This window comes from Scomber scombrus, chromosome 15 (assembly GCF_963691925.1).
Source record: "Scomber scombrus chromosome 15, fScoSco1.1, whole genome shotgun sequence".
NCBI lineage: Eukaryota > Metazoa > Chordata > Actinopteri > Scombriformes > Scombridae > Scomber > Scomber scombrus.
In genome coordinates, this window is record NC_084984.1 from 24,285,562 (window position 1) to 24,301,515 (window position 15,954).

Here is a 15,954-nt window from a genome sequence, read left to right on the forward strand (position 1 = left end):
GCTCTCTTTTTCTGTGCTCCCCACTGATCCCTCCTTCATCTTCTGTATCATCATAGTGTTGCATTCGAGTGAAGGCAGAATATACGAGCTTCTGTCTCTACATGGTAACACACACAGGTAGCCCAGTCCAGCATTTGATGTAGAGCAGTTAAGGTGGGGAGGAGGGGAGGGGGGGTGGGCTGCTGTGCCGCAATTACACACACACACACACACAACCCTACACACCCCTACACATGTACACACAGGTATAAAAGTTGTCCATGTGTTTCTTGTCTTGCACCCTATGAGCCACATGATACACTTCCCGTCTCAACAGGAAAACTTGCTGTAAACCAGTCTCATTAGCCCATTGACCTGTGTGTGTGTGTGTGTGTGTGTGTGTGTGTGTGTGTGTGTGTGTGTGTGTGTGTGTGTGTGTGTGTGTGTGTGTGTGTGTGTGTGTGTGTGTGTGTGTGTGTGTGTGTGTGTGTGTGTGTGTGTGTGTGTGTGTGTGTGTGTGTGTGTGTGTGTGTGTGTCTCGACAGGAGCGACTCCCCTGCAGCAGGCAGTAAGCTGCAGACTCCCCAGCGCTCCACAGATGCTGCGGCAGCAACTTCGGCAGCAGAGGACCTGTTTGATGACTTCTGACCCTTCACGTCCAGACTTCACACACAGACAGACAAAACTGCGATAGAAGAAGTAGTGATATTTTTATATTGATGAATAGATTTAAGGTTGTGTGTTAGAGGATATTTATTTATAAGGAACTGTACTGCAAACACAGATGGGTGACAAATGAAAGCAAAATTGAACATTTAGAGAGTTGGTAACCGTGTTCTAACAACATATGTTCCTTTATTTGTTCTTATGATGACGATGATGGAGAACTCGTTGCTCTGAAATCACTCATAGTTGTTGAACCATGCAGAGGAATCCTAAAATCTCCTTTAGATCCTCTAGAACCCCATAAAGGATCGCTAGAGCCACCCAAAGAAACTCTATAACTGCCTGTTGGCCTAATAAAACAGTCTATAGGAACCCAAGAACCCTCTGAAAGATCACTAAAACTGACTAAAGGAACCCTGCAATCTTTTTAGGTTCAGTAGAGCTATACTGTAACCCTTAAAGGATCACTAGAGCCACCTAAAGAAACCCAATAATGATGATTTAGCCTGTAGAACCTCCTTCAGGAACTCTTATATCTCTTTTAGACTCACTCCAACAACCTTAAGGAACCCTAGAATCACCTAAAGCTGCCCTAAAATCCCTTTTATACCACTAGAACCACATATGTTTGAACACTAAAGCATCCAAAAGTAGCACTAAAACTACCATAAAGGAACCCTAGGACATTCAAAAGGATTTTAGAACCACTTAAGATCCTAAGAGATCGCTAGAACCACCTCAAGTAACCCTAAAACCTCCCAAAGGACCACTTGACCCACTTAAAGGAACTCTAGAGGATCATTAAAACAACCTAAATAACCCTAGAACCACATTAAGCTATCTAGAACCTCTAAAACGACAATTTGAACCATCTACACAAATCCTCAAACATTTTATAGGATCACAAAAAACCCTAAAACACACAGTGGAACCATTTAAGAGACCCATTAACCCCTTTAGAAATGGCCTGGACCACCCAGCAGAACACTAAAATCTAATATGGGCCCATTTTACTGACTTGAAGGAACCTTAGAACATCGTAAAGAACTGTAGAACCAAGTAAAAAGCCCTAAAGGACCATTTGACCCACATAAAGGAACTCTTGACCCTCCATTAGGACCACTTGAACCATCTAAAGGAACATTAGAGAACCCTTAAAGAAAGCTAGAACCAACTAAAGGAACATCAGAGGACCCTTAACGTATGCTAGAACCAACTAAATGAACATTAGAGAACCCTTAAGGAATGCTAGAACCAACTAAATGAACATCAGAGAACCCTTAAGGAATGCTAGAACCAACTAAAGGAACATTAAAGAACCCTTAAGGAATGCTAGAACCAACTAAAGGAACATTAAAGAACCCTTAAGGAATGCTAGAACCAACTAAAGGAACATCAGAGAACTCTTAAGGAAAGCTAGAACCAACTAAAGGAACATCAGAGAACCCTTAAGGAAAGCTAGAACCAACTAAAGGAACATCAGAGAACCCTTAAGGAATGCTAGAACCAACTAAAGGAACATTAGAGAACTCTTAAGGAATGCTAGAACCAACTAAAGGAACATCAGAGAACCCTTAAGGAAAGCTAGAACCAAGTAAAGGAACATCAGAGAACCCTTAAGGAATGCTAGAACCAACTAAAGGAACATTAGAGAACTCTTAAGGAATGCTAGAACCAACTAAAGGAACATTAGAGAACTCTTAAGGAATGCTAGAACCAACTGAATTGTGATTTTACATGTTTACAAACTTTTTGTACATTTTAATATTTGTCCCAATAAAATTCTTTTTAATTGTGAGCAATTATTTTATAAAGGGCCACTCTACAGATTTAACTTCACGTCATTAAAAATACAACTCAGCATGTAAACAGGATTTATAACTTCTGTGACTCAAAGAGAAGTTTAGTCACATTTAATCAGCGGATCATCAGAATGTACAATTGGATCGGTAAAATAATACTTAATTAACCCTCCTGTTGTCCTTGAGTCAAGGAAGGAAGGGAGGAAGAAGGAAGGAAAGGAGGGAGGAAGGAAGGAAGAAGGAAAGGAAGGTGAGAGGGAAAAAGGAAAAGGAAGGAAAGAAGGAAGGTAGGGGGGAGGAAAGAAAGAGAAGTAGGGAGGGAGGGAAGAAGAAGGGAGGAAAGAGGAGTGAGGGAGGACAGAAGGAATGAAGGGAGGAAAGAAAGAAAGAGAGAAGGAGGGAGGGAGGAAGGAAGGAACAGTCAAAACAGACTGGGTCAATTTGACCCGGGAGGACGACACGAAGGTGAAAGAGGAATATATGAATAATTAGCTCTATATTCTGTGTTTCTATATCAGACTTTGAAACACAGACAACACTTGTTAGTGGATCAGTTTATTGTTGGTTTGGATCCAAACATGAAGAAAAATACAGAAAATCATCTTTCATGTTGTTATATTTAAGTCAGACACTCTTAATTACATTAACCCAGAATGCAGGAAAACATCGGATCCAATTTAAAAAAAACATTTCATTGTGGTTTTTAAAAGATTTCTAGACGATGAAATGTTGCAAAGTTGAGAAAAGAAAATCCCTGTTGCAACTTCCCAGATCCCACGATGACGTCATCAGCATTTTAAAACCCAAAAAGATGTTCAGCTCACAGTGATAAACGACAACGAAGAGCAACAAATCTTTACATCTGAGAGGCTGAAACCAGAGAGAGGAAAGAAGCTCGCAGTTTAAAGGACGATAGCAGAGATTTTATTCCATTTAAACTCATTTTTTATTTTCTATTTAATTCTTTAACTGTATTTAAATGTGTATTTTTTAATGTCTGCTGCTTATTCAAAGAAATGTATTACAGTAGAAAGTACAATATTTCCCTCTGAGATGTAGAAAGTAGCATCACATGGAAATACTACAGTAAAGTACAAGTACCTCAAACTGTACTGCAGTAAAGTACAAGTACCTCAAACTGTACTACAGTAAAGTACAAGTACCTCAAACTGTACTGCAGTAAAGTACAAGTACCTCAAACTGTACTACAGTAAAGTACAAGTACCTCAAACTGTACTGCAGTAAAGTACAAGTATAGATACCTTAAACTGTACTACAGTAAAGTACAAGTACCTCAAACTGTACTACAGAAAAGTACAAGTACCACAAACTGTGCTACAGTAAAGTACCCAGTACCACAAATTGTACTATAGTAAAGTATAAATACCTCAAACTGTACTACAGTAAAGTACAAGTACCTGAAACTGTACTGCAGTAAAGTACAAGTACTTCAAACTGTACTGCAGTAAGGTACAAGTACCACAAACTGTACTACAGTAAAGTACAAGTACCTCAAACTACTACAGTAAAGTACAAGTATCTCAAACTACTACAGTAAAGTACAAGTACCTCAAACTGTACTTCATTTAAATACAAGTACCTCAAACTACTACAGTAAAGTACAAGTACCTCAAACTGTACTACAGTGAAGTACAAGTACCTCAAACTGTACTTCATCGAAATACAAGTACCTCAAACTGTACTGCAGTAAAGTACAAGTACCTCAAACTGTACTTCATCGAAATACAAGTACCTCAAACTGTACTGCAGTGAAGTACAAGTACCTCAAACTGTGCTACAGTAAAGTACCCAGTACCACAAATTGTACTATAGTAAAGTATAAATACCTCAAACTGTACTGCAGTAAAGTACAAGTACCTCAAACTGTACTACAGTAAAGTATGTGTACCTCAAACTGTACTACAGGAAAGTACAAGTACCCCAAACTGTACTACAGTAAAGTACAAGTACCTCAAACTGTACTGCAGTAACGTACAAGTACCTCAAACTGTACATAAGAACAGTATTTGAGTAAATTATGATTGACAGCTCGCAGTTTAAAGGACGATTGCAGACTTTGTTTGTTTTGTTGCATTTTATTAAATCAGATGTGAAGCTTTTGATTCAGCTTTCAATCTCTACTGTTTTATTCCATTTAAGCTCACTTTTATTTTAGAAAGTAGCATCACATGGAAATACTACAGTAAAGCATAAATACCTCAAAACTTGAGTAAAAGGAGGAAAAATCAGTGTAGTGCACCTTTAATATCTCTCCTCCCTTTTTCTTTCACTTTTCTTTCTCTTCTTTCACCTCCCTCTCCTCATTCTCTCTTCTTTATTCCTCCCTCCTCCTCACTGGGCGGTGTATTATCTGGGGGGGGGGGGGGGGGGGGGGGTTGTTCGGACATGCGCGCGCCCCTCCCCTTCCTAATGTCTGCAGGATAATAGCGCGTGTAAAGTGTATTTGAACTTGCATCCAGTGCTGAGAGGAGGAAGAGGAGGAAGAGGTCCGAGCCGCAGCAGCAGCAGCAGCAGAGAGAAAGAGAGAGAAGCGTCTTCAGCAGCTGCTTGTTCGGAGTTTGCAGGATTTCTCTTTTTTCCCCTCCGGAGAAGTTTGAACTGATTAAACCTGCGAGGAGCCAAGTGGATTTTGCGAATTTTTTATTTGTCTTTATTATTAAGATTCAAAAAGGTTTGTTTTTGATTTCTTTTTATACTAATTTCCTCTTGAGATTTACCAAAGATAACAGTTTCATCAGCTCTCTCTCTCTGTGCTTTAATCTGTTTGTCTCCAGCAGAGCAGCAGCTGGGTTTTTAGGGTTTTTTTAAAGTTTTTTTTTTTTGGGTGGGCAGGAATGTTCCCACACTGATAAAGATAAATGAGAAAGCACTCATTGATAAAAGTGACACATGAGGACAAATTAGGTCCATTTAACATCCAGTGAGCCGACAGCACTTGATCATTTGATAAAGTTTATCAGCTCAGCAAGGCTTCAAATCTGCTGCTGATACAGCTGTGATCTCACATCTGCATGCTGCTGCTTTTCACTGGTTCAGTCTGAATCTGAATGGAGAGAAAAAATAATGTAATAATAAGAAAGTTTATTTAATTTTCGAGGCTTTTTCTTCACTGTTGGAACATGGCATGTAAAGAAATGGAGAATATTAGACACTAAAATCCAGATTGTGTTCATTTATGTAAAAAAAAAACAGGTTTATGCTCACGTGCACTTCTGGCAGAAATACTTTTGGCAATTAGTCAATTAATCGATTCAACAGAGAATTCACATTTTTCATGATTGATTCATAGTTTCAGCTGTTTTTCAAGCAAACAAGGACAAAATATGTCTGTTTTTTGCTGCTTTTGTGTTTTTTAGAGAGGACATTTGTTGACTTCAGTGTCATTTTGGAAACTTTGAAGGGACATTTTATCAATTTCACTAAGAAAATTAGTAATAGATGAATTATCAATCAGTTAATTAAATGATTACTTAGATTACTTTCTACTTAAAGTTGCTTAATATAACAATTGTCTACTGTGATAGATAGATAGATAGATAGATAGATAGATAGATAGATAGATAGATAGATAGATAGATAGATAGATAGATAGATAGATAGATAGATAATGTGTGTTTTATGTGTTTTTCCTTTAAAAGAAAAGTTTAGGAATCTGTAAATATCAATAAGTTTTCTTCCTTCACTGTAAAGTCTATCCTCAGTGTCTCAGGCTTCAGGTTTCTACATACTTGTCTTAAGTTGAATACTGGACCGTGATTGGCTCTGAACTAGTTGTGATGTCACAAATATTACGTGTTAAACTGAGATGTAAAAGTGAGCTCAGAGAAAACTTTCTAAATAAACTGCACACACACATCATTCTGCACAGAGAAGAAGAACAAACATCCAACATGATTTTATTTTTTATCAACAAAAATCACTTAAAAGTGTCAAAAGTCAATATTATTATTTCTATGGGCAGCATTTTTAAGGTCTCCCTCATTTTGTGTATATCTTTGTAATTATTTGACTTTTTTTCTTAATAACATTTCCAGTATGTTGATTTTTGATGGATTATCTACACCTTCTTGATTTGAGTTACATAATTTACTGTCTTGGCTGAGCTGTGCATTCATTCTGTGGTTGTAGCTTTAGTTTATTTAGTCAATGACACACCTGAGTCTGTTTTATGTCTGAACCTGAAGAAGATTTTTAGTTTAACCTTCATGTCGTCCTCCCGGGTCCAATCGACCCCGTCTGTTTTGACTGTTCCTCCTTTCCTCCCTTCCTTCCCTTCTGTCTGTCCTTCCTCCCTCCTTCTCTCTTTCTTTCCTTCCTTCCTTATTTCCTTCCTCCATCCCCCTTTCTTCCTTCCTTCTGTCCTTCCTTCCTCCCTCCCACCTTCTTTCCTTCCCTCGTTCCTTTCCTTCCTCCCTTCCTTCCTCCTTCTTTCCTTCCCTCATTCATTCATTCCTTCCTTCCTTTCCTTCCTCCCTCCCTCCTTTTTTCCTTCCCTCCTTCCTTTCCTTCCTCCCTTCCTTCCTCCTTCTCTCTTTCTTTCCTCCCCCCTACCTTCCTTCCTTCCTTCTTTCCTCCGTCCTTCCTTGCCTTCCTCCCTTCCTTCTTTCCTTTCCTCCTTCCTTCCTCCCTCCTTTCCTTCCTTCCTTCCCTCCTTACTTCCTCCCTCCTTTCCTTCCTTCTTCCATCCTCCCTTCCTCCCTCCTTTCCTTCCTCCTTTACATCCTTCATCCTTTCCTTCCTTCTTCCTCCCTTCTTCCTCCCTTCCTTCCATGAGGACAACAGGAGTGTTAAAGCTATCTTACACGCAGAATCCTAACAATTCATAACAATGTGTATTAAAAAGTATGAAACATTTTTTTCGGGTCTGGATCAGATTTGCTGCTGTTCTGCAAACTTAATAAAGGCTCATTTGCATATTCATAGATTCTGGATTTTTAATGAGGGAAAAAGAGTCGACGTTTCATTTTAAGACATTTTAACGACTTAAAGTAGCTTCTTTTTTTGTCACATTAGATACAATGTTTTATTCAAAGCAAAGTATTTTTATATCCTAAAAAAATGTGTGGATGGATCTTTAATGAGCTAATTTAATCACTTTAGTTCTATCAATAAATCATCATAATTATGTGATTTATAGGTAAAATGTTAACTACAGCTCTTTATTGGAGTAGAAAGTTTATTTTTTTCTTAGATGTAATTAGTTACGTTATACTTTTTTATTATTTTATCAACCATTTATTATCCTGATTCATTGTTTAAGCTATATAAATATAAAATGTAAATGTAAAAATAGGGAATAATTCTCTTCAGTTGACGAGTTTCTGTTTGACCAACAGTCAGAAAACTCAAAGATATTCAGTATGTCGAATATGACGAAGAAAAGCATCAAATCTTCACATTTGAGAAACTAGAAATATCAAATGTTTAGATTATTTGCTTCTGTCAATCATTATTCGATTATCAAAAAAGTTACTGAATAATTTTCTGCCACTCAACTAGAACCAGACTGATATATCAGTCAGCTGATATTATTGGCCGATATTGATCTATCACAGATATATATAAATATCGGTATCGGCATGCATGTTGTCCGATATGCACCGATATTTTTTAGGTTCTATTGGCATTATTTTGCCAATTATACACTAACATTTATAGTTAAACTGTAAAATATGACACTCTTTGTGTTTGATAACCACAATGCAATACATATTCTGTTTATTATGAGATTGTTTTACTCCCTAATATCAGTATCGGCCACAAAAGTCCAGTATTAGTCGATCTCTACATTCAACTAATCATTTAACCTTTTCGTCGTCCTCCCGGGTCAAATTGACCCCGTCTGTTTTGACTGTTTCTTCTTTCCTCCCTTCCATCTTTCCTCCCTTCCTCTTTTCCTTTCTCCCTCCCTCCCTCCTTCCTTCTTTCCTCCCTCCCTCCTACCTTCCTTACTTCCTTCTTTCGTCCGTCCTGCCTTCCTTCCTTCCTTCCTTCCTTTCCTTCCTCCCTCCTACCTTCCTTCCTTCCATCCTCCCTTACTTATTTCCGTTCATCCTTTCCTTCCTTCCCTCCTTCCTTCCTCCCTTCCTTCCTTTCCTTCCTCCCTCCTACCTTCCTTCCTTGACTCGAGGACAACAGGAGGGTTAATACTCAAGTAAAAGTCCCTGGAAGCTTAACTCGAGCATAAGAATGAACTTATTTATTATAATTTCATAATTTTCTGAGACACACAAGTGACTGTTTGAATCTTTTTGCTCCTTCAGATCGAGTTGAGATGATCCTTCACGTCGTCACACACCTGCTCTGCCTGCTGTGCGTCTGTTCTGCTCGTCCTCAACCAGGTGAGTCCAGAGACTCCAAACTCTGTCACCCGTCTGTTTATCCTGTCCTTCCTCTCACGTAGGCGTAATAACACACCAGCCAGATTACACGGGTCCAAGTCTGACAAAGTGGAAAGTGATTATTACTCCCAACACAAGAACGTAGTCGCTCTAAACACAGTAATCCCCGGTTAGAAGCAAACGCACACACACACACACACACACATTTAACCGGCTGCATCAGACTGTGGAGGTCTGAGTCTGATTGCTGTTGCGTCCGCTGCCAAAAAAAATCATTCTCCCATGGCCCGATTTAGAAAAATGAATCATTTTTTAAATTTAGATTTAAAGTTGAGAGTCACGTAGCAGGAACAGGAAGAAGCTAAACTGATGTTGCAAAGGTGTATTTTTAGCTCATAAGTCTGGATTGAAGCTCTGCACGTTACAGGATTTTAACTGAGGAACTGAAGTTAAAGATTGTCTCAAAAGTCACTAACTTCATCTCCGAGCCGTCGCCTGTCACAATAATTATCGACCTATTGTACAATAACATAATCATCAACATCATCATCTTATTGTATGATACATGGACATTTTTACCTCAGTATTGCCACACTTCACATTAGCAGCTAAGAGGCTATTCATGTCACATCAGTGGTATAAAATGATCTTTAAATGATGATAATATTGTTTATCGCGATTATTTCTGAGACAATATATCGTCCAACAAAAGTAGTTATTGTAACAGGTTTATGTATGTGACATTATTTTGCATGTTTAGGCAAATCATAGGTATGAAAGCTCCTGTGAACACTTTTAACGCCTTTTTTTTAAAAGTCCCAATGAAACTGGGTGCGTGTTAAAAAAAATCATACAAAAAAAAAATCAAAAATCATGCAATATGGCACAATGCACTATTATTTCATTTCCTTTATTCATATCTACCAACAATCACACAAATAGATGCTTATTTACACTCAGTTTAGAGCTTTTTCTTTATTTTTAAAGTACACGGTCGCCCATAAAGTTGGAATCAAATATTTTTTACTTCTTCTCATGAAATTATTGTGACAATGTGATTTATTCTTGATAAATAAAGTGTATATATTCTCAAAATTGTATTGTTCAATCTCATTGCACCTGGTCAAAGGTGATTACTGATGTGTATGAATAGAAAATAAAAAGAGGAATGTGTCTGAAAACAAATTTATTCCAACTTTATGGGCGACCGTGTAGGTTTCAAAGACAAATAATGTTTTATTAGCTTGTTTAATTCATTTAGATTCATATGTAGTGTAGGTTTTTTGCTTTAAAATAAAGGTATGAGGAAGTTAACACAGAAAATATGGCTCTATACTTTATATTTAGTCACATGAGCAGATATTAATATAATCAGTAGATTTTCACTCTTGCATTCCAGCGTCACCACAGGCGATGCAGATGGAGAGGAACTCGCCAGCGTCCGGTTCTCTGGCGGGCCGCGTGGTTCTGCCGTGCCACTTCTCCATCGGCTCCACTCACTCCCCGTCACACACCACAAACGCCCCCACCACCCCTCCTCCTTCTCCTCCCCTCCGCCCCGACGACGGCGCTCACACCTGGAGCCCCGAGGAGCAGCTGAGGATCAAGTGGACCAAGCTGGAGGACCAGGTGGAGAAGGTGGTGCTGGTGGCGCAGGGAGGCTTGGTGAAGGTGGGGCAGGAGTTCAAGAGCAGGGTGTCGGTGCCGAGTCACCCGCTGTCGGTCGGAGACGCATCGCTGATCATGGTGAGGCTGCGGGCGAGCGACGCAGGGATCTACCGCTGCGAGGTGATGCACGGGATGGACGACACGCAGGATACTGTGAGCCTCAACGTCAGCGGTGAGGAAAACACACACACACACACACACACACACACACAGATACACAAACACACAGACACACACACACACACAGATACACAAACACACAGACACACATACACACACAGATACACAAACACACACACACAGACAGATGTTCAGTTATTTATATCCTATATAAAGTTATTCTGTCAGATGTCAAACGTGGTCAAAGTTCAAAAGCTTGAGGTGAATGTAAGTCTAAACTCAGGGGATCAACCTGCTCTTAATGCTTATTTGGTAATGTTTTTTTCTATCTTGCTGACAAGCTGAACTCAGAAAATTATAAAAAATGATATTACCAATATTAGATCAATATATCTTTCTTTAAAACATATGAAATGGTGACAGAATGTATTTTAAATGTTTCTTCACTTAAGCCCTAAACACTGAAACGTAGCCTATTTAAATTAATTTTGCCTTTTAAAAAAAGAACTTATTTCACTCAGTTTAAAAGAGAAATTTAAAAAAAAAAATGCCTGAGTTTTCAAGTCTTCCTCCATCTTCCCTTACTGTATATTTTCCTAAACCTGTGTGTTTCCTGTGCCACCTTTATTATAAACTAGAGTCTCTCTCTCTCTCTCTCTCTCTCTCTCCCTCTCTCTCTCTCTGTATCTCTCTCTGTCTCCCTCTCTCTCTCTCTGTATCTCTCTCTGTCTCTCTTTCTCTCTCTCTCTTCCTCTCTCTCTCTCTCTCTCTCTCTCTCTCTCTCTCTCTCTCTCTCTCTCTGTCTCTCTCTCTTTCCCTGTCTCCCTCTCTCTCTCTCTGTCTCTCTCTCTGTCTCTCTCTCTCTCTCTCTCTCTCTCTCTCTCTCTCTCTCTCTCTGTCTCTCTTTCTCTCTCTCTCTCTCTTCCTCTCTCTCTCTCTCTCTCTCTCTCTCTCTCTCTCTCTCTCTCTCTCTCTCTCTCTCTCTCCTCCATAATGATTTAAAATGACATCAGATTACACCACAGATTTACTCCTGACGGAAAACCAGAGTACCTCCACCTCATTACGGGACAGTATGGGGGGGAAACACAAGCCAGCCGGTTATTTCAGCTGTCATCCTCAGACTGCTGTCATTAGCTCCTTTATTCTCTGCTGGATGAGAGGATTATTTCTCATGTGCTGGCAGAGAGCGGCGGGAGGATGTGAATAGATGAGCGAGCAGTTAAATGGAGAGTTGTGTGTCAGTCATAGGGAGCGTCTTTGTGCGCTCGCTGCTGGACAAAGCGCTCCGTTCACTGTTAATGTGGAATCTGTGTAAATGTCTGGACCAGAGACTCGGCTCGGTTATCAGATATTCTTCCACTCGGCTCTGAGGGGTTTCCACAGGATGAAGTCTGACGGCAGGACTTCATATTCACTATAATTCAATAAGTAACTCTGACTTTTATATATACAAACTACTGTTTATACAGTACTGTGCATGGTTATATCATCTATCATTCACAAAGTGCTTCACAAGAATACAATTTGTAAAGACCATAAAAACATGCAAACATTAAAAAACAAAGGCAATAAAAGAAAGCATAGGATCAATGAGGCAGAAGCAAGAAAAAATATAGATTAAAGGTGCAATATGTACAATTTTAAAGGTGTAATATGTACAATTTTAAAGGTGCAGTATGGCATCTAGTGGATCGGACTTGGCAGACATGGAAAAAAGTTTCATAGGTTTGTTATAATCAGTGGATAATCTCCTGAAACTAAGAATCCTGTTTTCATTATCTTAGTATAGTAGTAGTGTAGTAGCCCAGAACAGACAAACCAAACACTCGCCTTTCCCATTTTTTGTGAGTGTCATGGGAAGGGTGAGGGAGGGGTATTTAGTAGGGCTACTTGATACCTTTAAGGTATTGATTGAAATGTCTCTCGTCAAACGGTACCTCCAAGTGGAAACCTTGTAACTCCATATTTCATTCTGGACATATTTGATTTCTTACAGCGACCATAATTATAGATAGATAGATAGATAGAAAGATAGATAGATAGATAGATAGATAGATAGATAGATAGATAGATAGATAGATAGATAGATAGATAGATAGATAGATAGATAGATAGATAGATAGATAGATAGATAGATAGATAGATAGATAGATAGATAGCCTTTTATTGTCCCATAGGGAAATTCGTTTTCACAAACTGTCAAAAACCCCACAAAACATTGAACAATATACATACACACACACAATTTACAAACACCACTAAACATTGAGCAACATGTAAATACACACATACTGCGCAAACACCACCAGACATTGAACAACCGACACATATATCAACATCAAGAGAAAGGGAGAAGCCTTGTGTCTGCTTTATAGATCCAGCCACTACTGGTCAGCAGACCTGAAAGACCTATTGGGTATATAACGCTGGAGAAGGTCCCATATGTGCTCAGGTTCCTGATTGTGCAGGTCTCTGTATGTATATTATAAACCTGATTAAAAAAACTAGCAGCATTGACACAAGGCTTGAAACAAGCTGCAGAAAAGCTCCAAACTTCCGGTCTCTCTGCTGGTTTTGTGCTGATATGATAGAAAACATTATGAACTCTGTATCTGATGTGCTTTACTGATTGTGTACGGATCTCTCCCTCTCCAGGTGTCGTTTTCCATTACCGGTCGAGCACCAGCCGCTACACTATGAACTTCCCCGAGGCGGTGCAGGCGTGTCAGGCTGCAGGCGCCTTCATCGCAACGCCTGAACAACTCACGGCTGCTTTCGAGGACGGCTTCGACCAATGTGATGCAGGCTGGCTCGCCGACCAGTCCGTCAGGTACATTAAAACACTAATTAGATTTAGTTAACCTTTGTGTCGTCCTCCCTGGGTCAAATTGACCTCGTCTGTTTTGACTGTTCCTTCTTTTCACCCTTCCTTCTTTCCTTCCTCCATCCCCCTTTCTTCCTTCCTTCTGTCCTTCTTTCCCTCCTCCCTCCTTCTCTCTTTCTTTCCTCCACCCTACCTTCCTCCCTTCCTTCTTTCCTCTGTCCTTCTTTCCTTCCTTCCTTCCTCCCTTCCTTCCTCCCTCCCTCCTTTTCTTCCTTCTTCCTTCCTTTCCTTCCTTCCTTCCTCCTTTCCTTCCTTCCTTCCTCCCTTCCTTCTTTCCTCCTTCCTCCTTTCCTTCCTTCCTTCCTCCCTTCCTTCCTTCCTCCTTTCCTTCCAAAAAAACATGTTTCAGTGTTCATTTGTGCTTCTGACTATTGTTTTAAAAGAGACTGAAACAATTGTGGACCCGTCCTTTAATATGTCGATCAACTTAAAAAATAAAGCCATGTATTTTCTGGGTCCAATTTATGAAAATGTGTGAATTCGTCAGTGTAAATTATATATTTTCACATCTTGGGCTCTGGGATATTATGTACGGCATTTCTAACTATTGTCTCTAATATTATATACTAACGATTAATCAAACAAGGTAACTGGCACCTTAATCACTAATAGAAAACTTTCCCCAGTATAAGAAACTTGAATCACTGCAAATTTGAGTGAATTTGGGTTCTTAAAGTTTGAGTTTCTTAAAACATGTGATACAAATCTGTACAGTGCAGTTAGGAAATCTCAACCTACTTACAAAAAGTCAAATCAAATTTCACTTTACTTTAAAGTGCAGAAACCTGGAGATTGTTTGCAGGGATTAAACACTGAAACTCTGTGTTCTGCTGTCACTGTTTTTTTTTTCAGATATCCGATCGCGTTGCCTCGTCCAGGTTGTTTCGGCGACTTGTTGAAGAAACCGGGAGTGAGGACGTACGGCATCCGCGACCCCATAGAGAAATATGATGTGTTCTGCTTCGTGGACAAACTACACGGTAAGCACACAGCCTTAGCCTTAGCTTAGCATAAAGACTGGAAACAGGCTAAAAGAATACACTTACCAGAACCGCTAAAGCTCACTGATCAACGTGTTAAATCTTGTTTGTTTAACCCTCCTGTTGTCCTCAAAGTCAAATTGACCCCATCTCTTTTGACTGTTCCTTCTTTCCTTCCTTCCTTCTTTCCTTCCTTCCTCCTTCTTTCTTTAATTGTTCCTTCGTGCTCCCTCCTCCTTCCATACTTTTCCTTACTTCCCTCCTCACTCCTTACTCCTTTCCTTCCTGCCTTCCTTCCTTCCTTCCTTCCTCCCTCCCTCAATACTCCTTTCCTTCCTTTCTCCCTCCCTCCTTCCTTCCTTCCTTCCTCCCTCCTTACTCCTTTCTTTCCTTCCTTCCTTCCTTCCTTCCTTCCTTCCTCCCTCCTTACTCCTTTCCTTCCTTCCTCCCTCCCTCCTTACTCCTTTACCTCCTTCCTCCCTCCTTCCTTCCTTCCTTCCTTCTTTCCTCCCTTCCTCCTCCCTTCCTCCTGTCCTTCCTTGACCTGAGGACAGCAGGAGGGTTAATAAGTACAAAACAAGAGAAATGTAATGATACTAATAATAAAAATAACAAAATAAACATGAATATGGTTCGATTATTACACATGCTAGAGGGAAAGACACCTACTTACACCAGTCAGAGGTCACTAAAATTAATGTTGAATCGGTGTGAACATGTGTGGACTCTTTAGTTTTCTCCCCTCCCAAATCAGACCATCGATGACATGTATAGCCGCATGTCATCATTCAACCGCTGGCTGTCGAGTCGAAGTGGTGTCCAGCTAATGACGTGGGCTTCATAGATAATTGGCAGACTTTCGGTGAAAGACCTGGTTTGATTAGGAGAGACGTCATATATCCCACTTTAAGATGGAGCTGCTGTCATATTAGGAAATATGTGAACGTTTATTAGCAGATCAAAAGCATGACGTTGAAACCAGGAGACAGAGCTGCAGTTACCCATCCAGATGCATACAGAAACTGTCTCTGACCCCCAACCACTTAAATCAATTAAACCAGCTGTAAACAGAAGTTATTCACAAAAATCTAAAAAAAATCAAGTAAAAAGTGAGTTCATCAGCGTGGAGATGACTGATAGAAAAGCTGATAAAAAGCTTGGGTGAAGATGTAAGTTTTTAGCTTTCTCTCAAACATATTTAGCGAGTTACTTCTCTGATATCTAAAGGTAGTTTGTTCCATAGTTTTGGGGAGTAAATGACAAAGGCTGCATCCCCAAAACTACAAATATCAACCTTAGGGTGATGCTAGAGGAAAAGTCGGAGGATCACCAAAATCATTACGATATATCATCTTGGAACCATGAATGTCTGCACCAAATTTTACACCAATCAGTCGAACAGTTGTTGAGATATTTCTGAACCAAAGTGGTGGACCGGCATTGCCATCTGTAGAGTCATGTAAAGCACATAAAGTCTCTTTGTATGTTTG

At 39.7% G+C, this 15,954-nt stretch overlaps 2 protein-coding genes across 2 annotated transcripts in view; both read left to right on the forward strand.

Annotated features, from left to right (window-relative positions):
• xrcc4 (X-ray repair complementing defective repair in Chinese hamster cells 4) overlaps positions 1–1,124 on the forward strand; it is a 48,611-nt gene extending 47,487 nt beyond the window's left edge. Inside the window, exon 8 of the mRNA XM_062434991.1 lies at positions 525–1,124. Within this exon, the coding sequence (XP_062290975.1) occupies positions 525–627 (103 nt within the window). The 3' untranslated portion in view covers positions 628–1,124. The remainder of the gene's footprint in view (positions 1–524) is intronic.
• A 3,983-nt stretch (positions 1,125–5,107) lies between these two features.
• vcanb (versican b) overlaps positions 5,108–15,954 on the forward strand; it is a 55,290-nt gene continuing 44,443 nt past the window's right edge. Inside the window, exons 1-6 of the mRNA XM_062434196.1 lie at positions 5,108–5,139; positions 8,732–8,809; positions 10,209–10,330; positions 10,400–10,649; positions 13,256–13,430; positions 14,337–14,464. Of these exons, the coding sequence (XP_062290180.1) occupies positions 8,743–8,809; positions 10,209–10,330; positions 10,400–10,649; positions 13,256–13,430; positions 14,337–14,464 (742 nt within the window). The 5' untranslated portion in view covers positions 5,108–5,139; positions 8,732–8,742. The remainder of the gene's footprint in view (positions 5,140–8,731; positions 8,810–10,208; positions 10,331–10,399; positions 10,650–13,255; positions 13,431–14,336; positions 14,465–15,954) is intronic.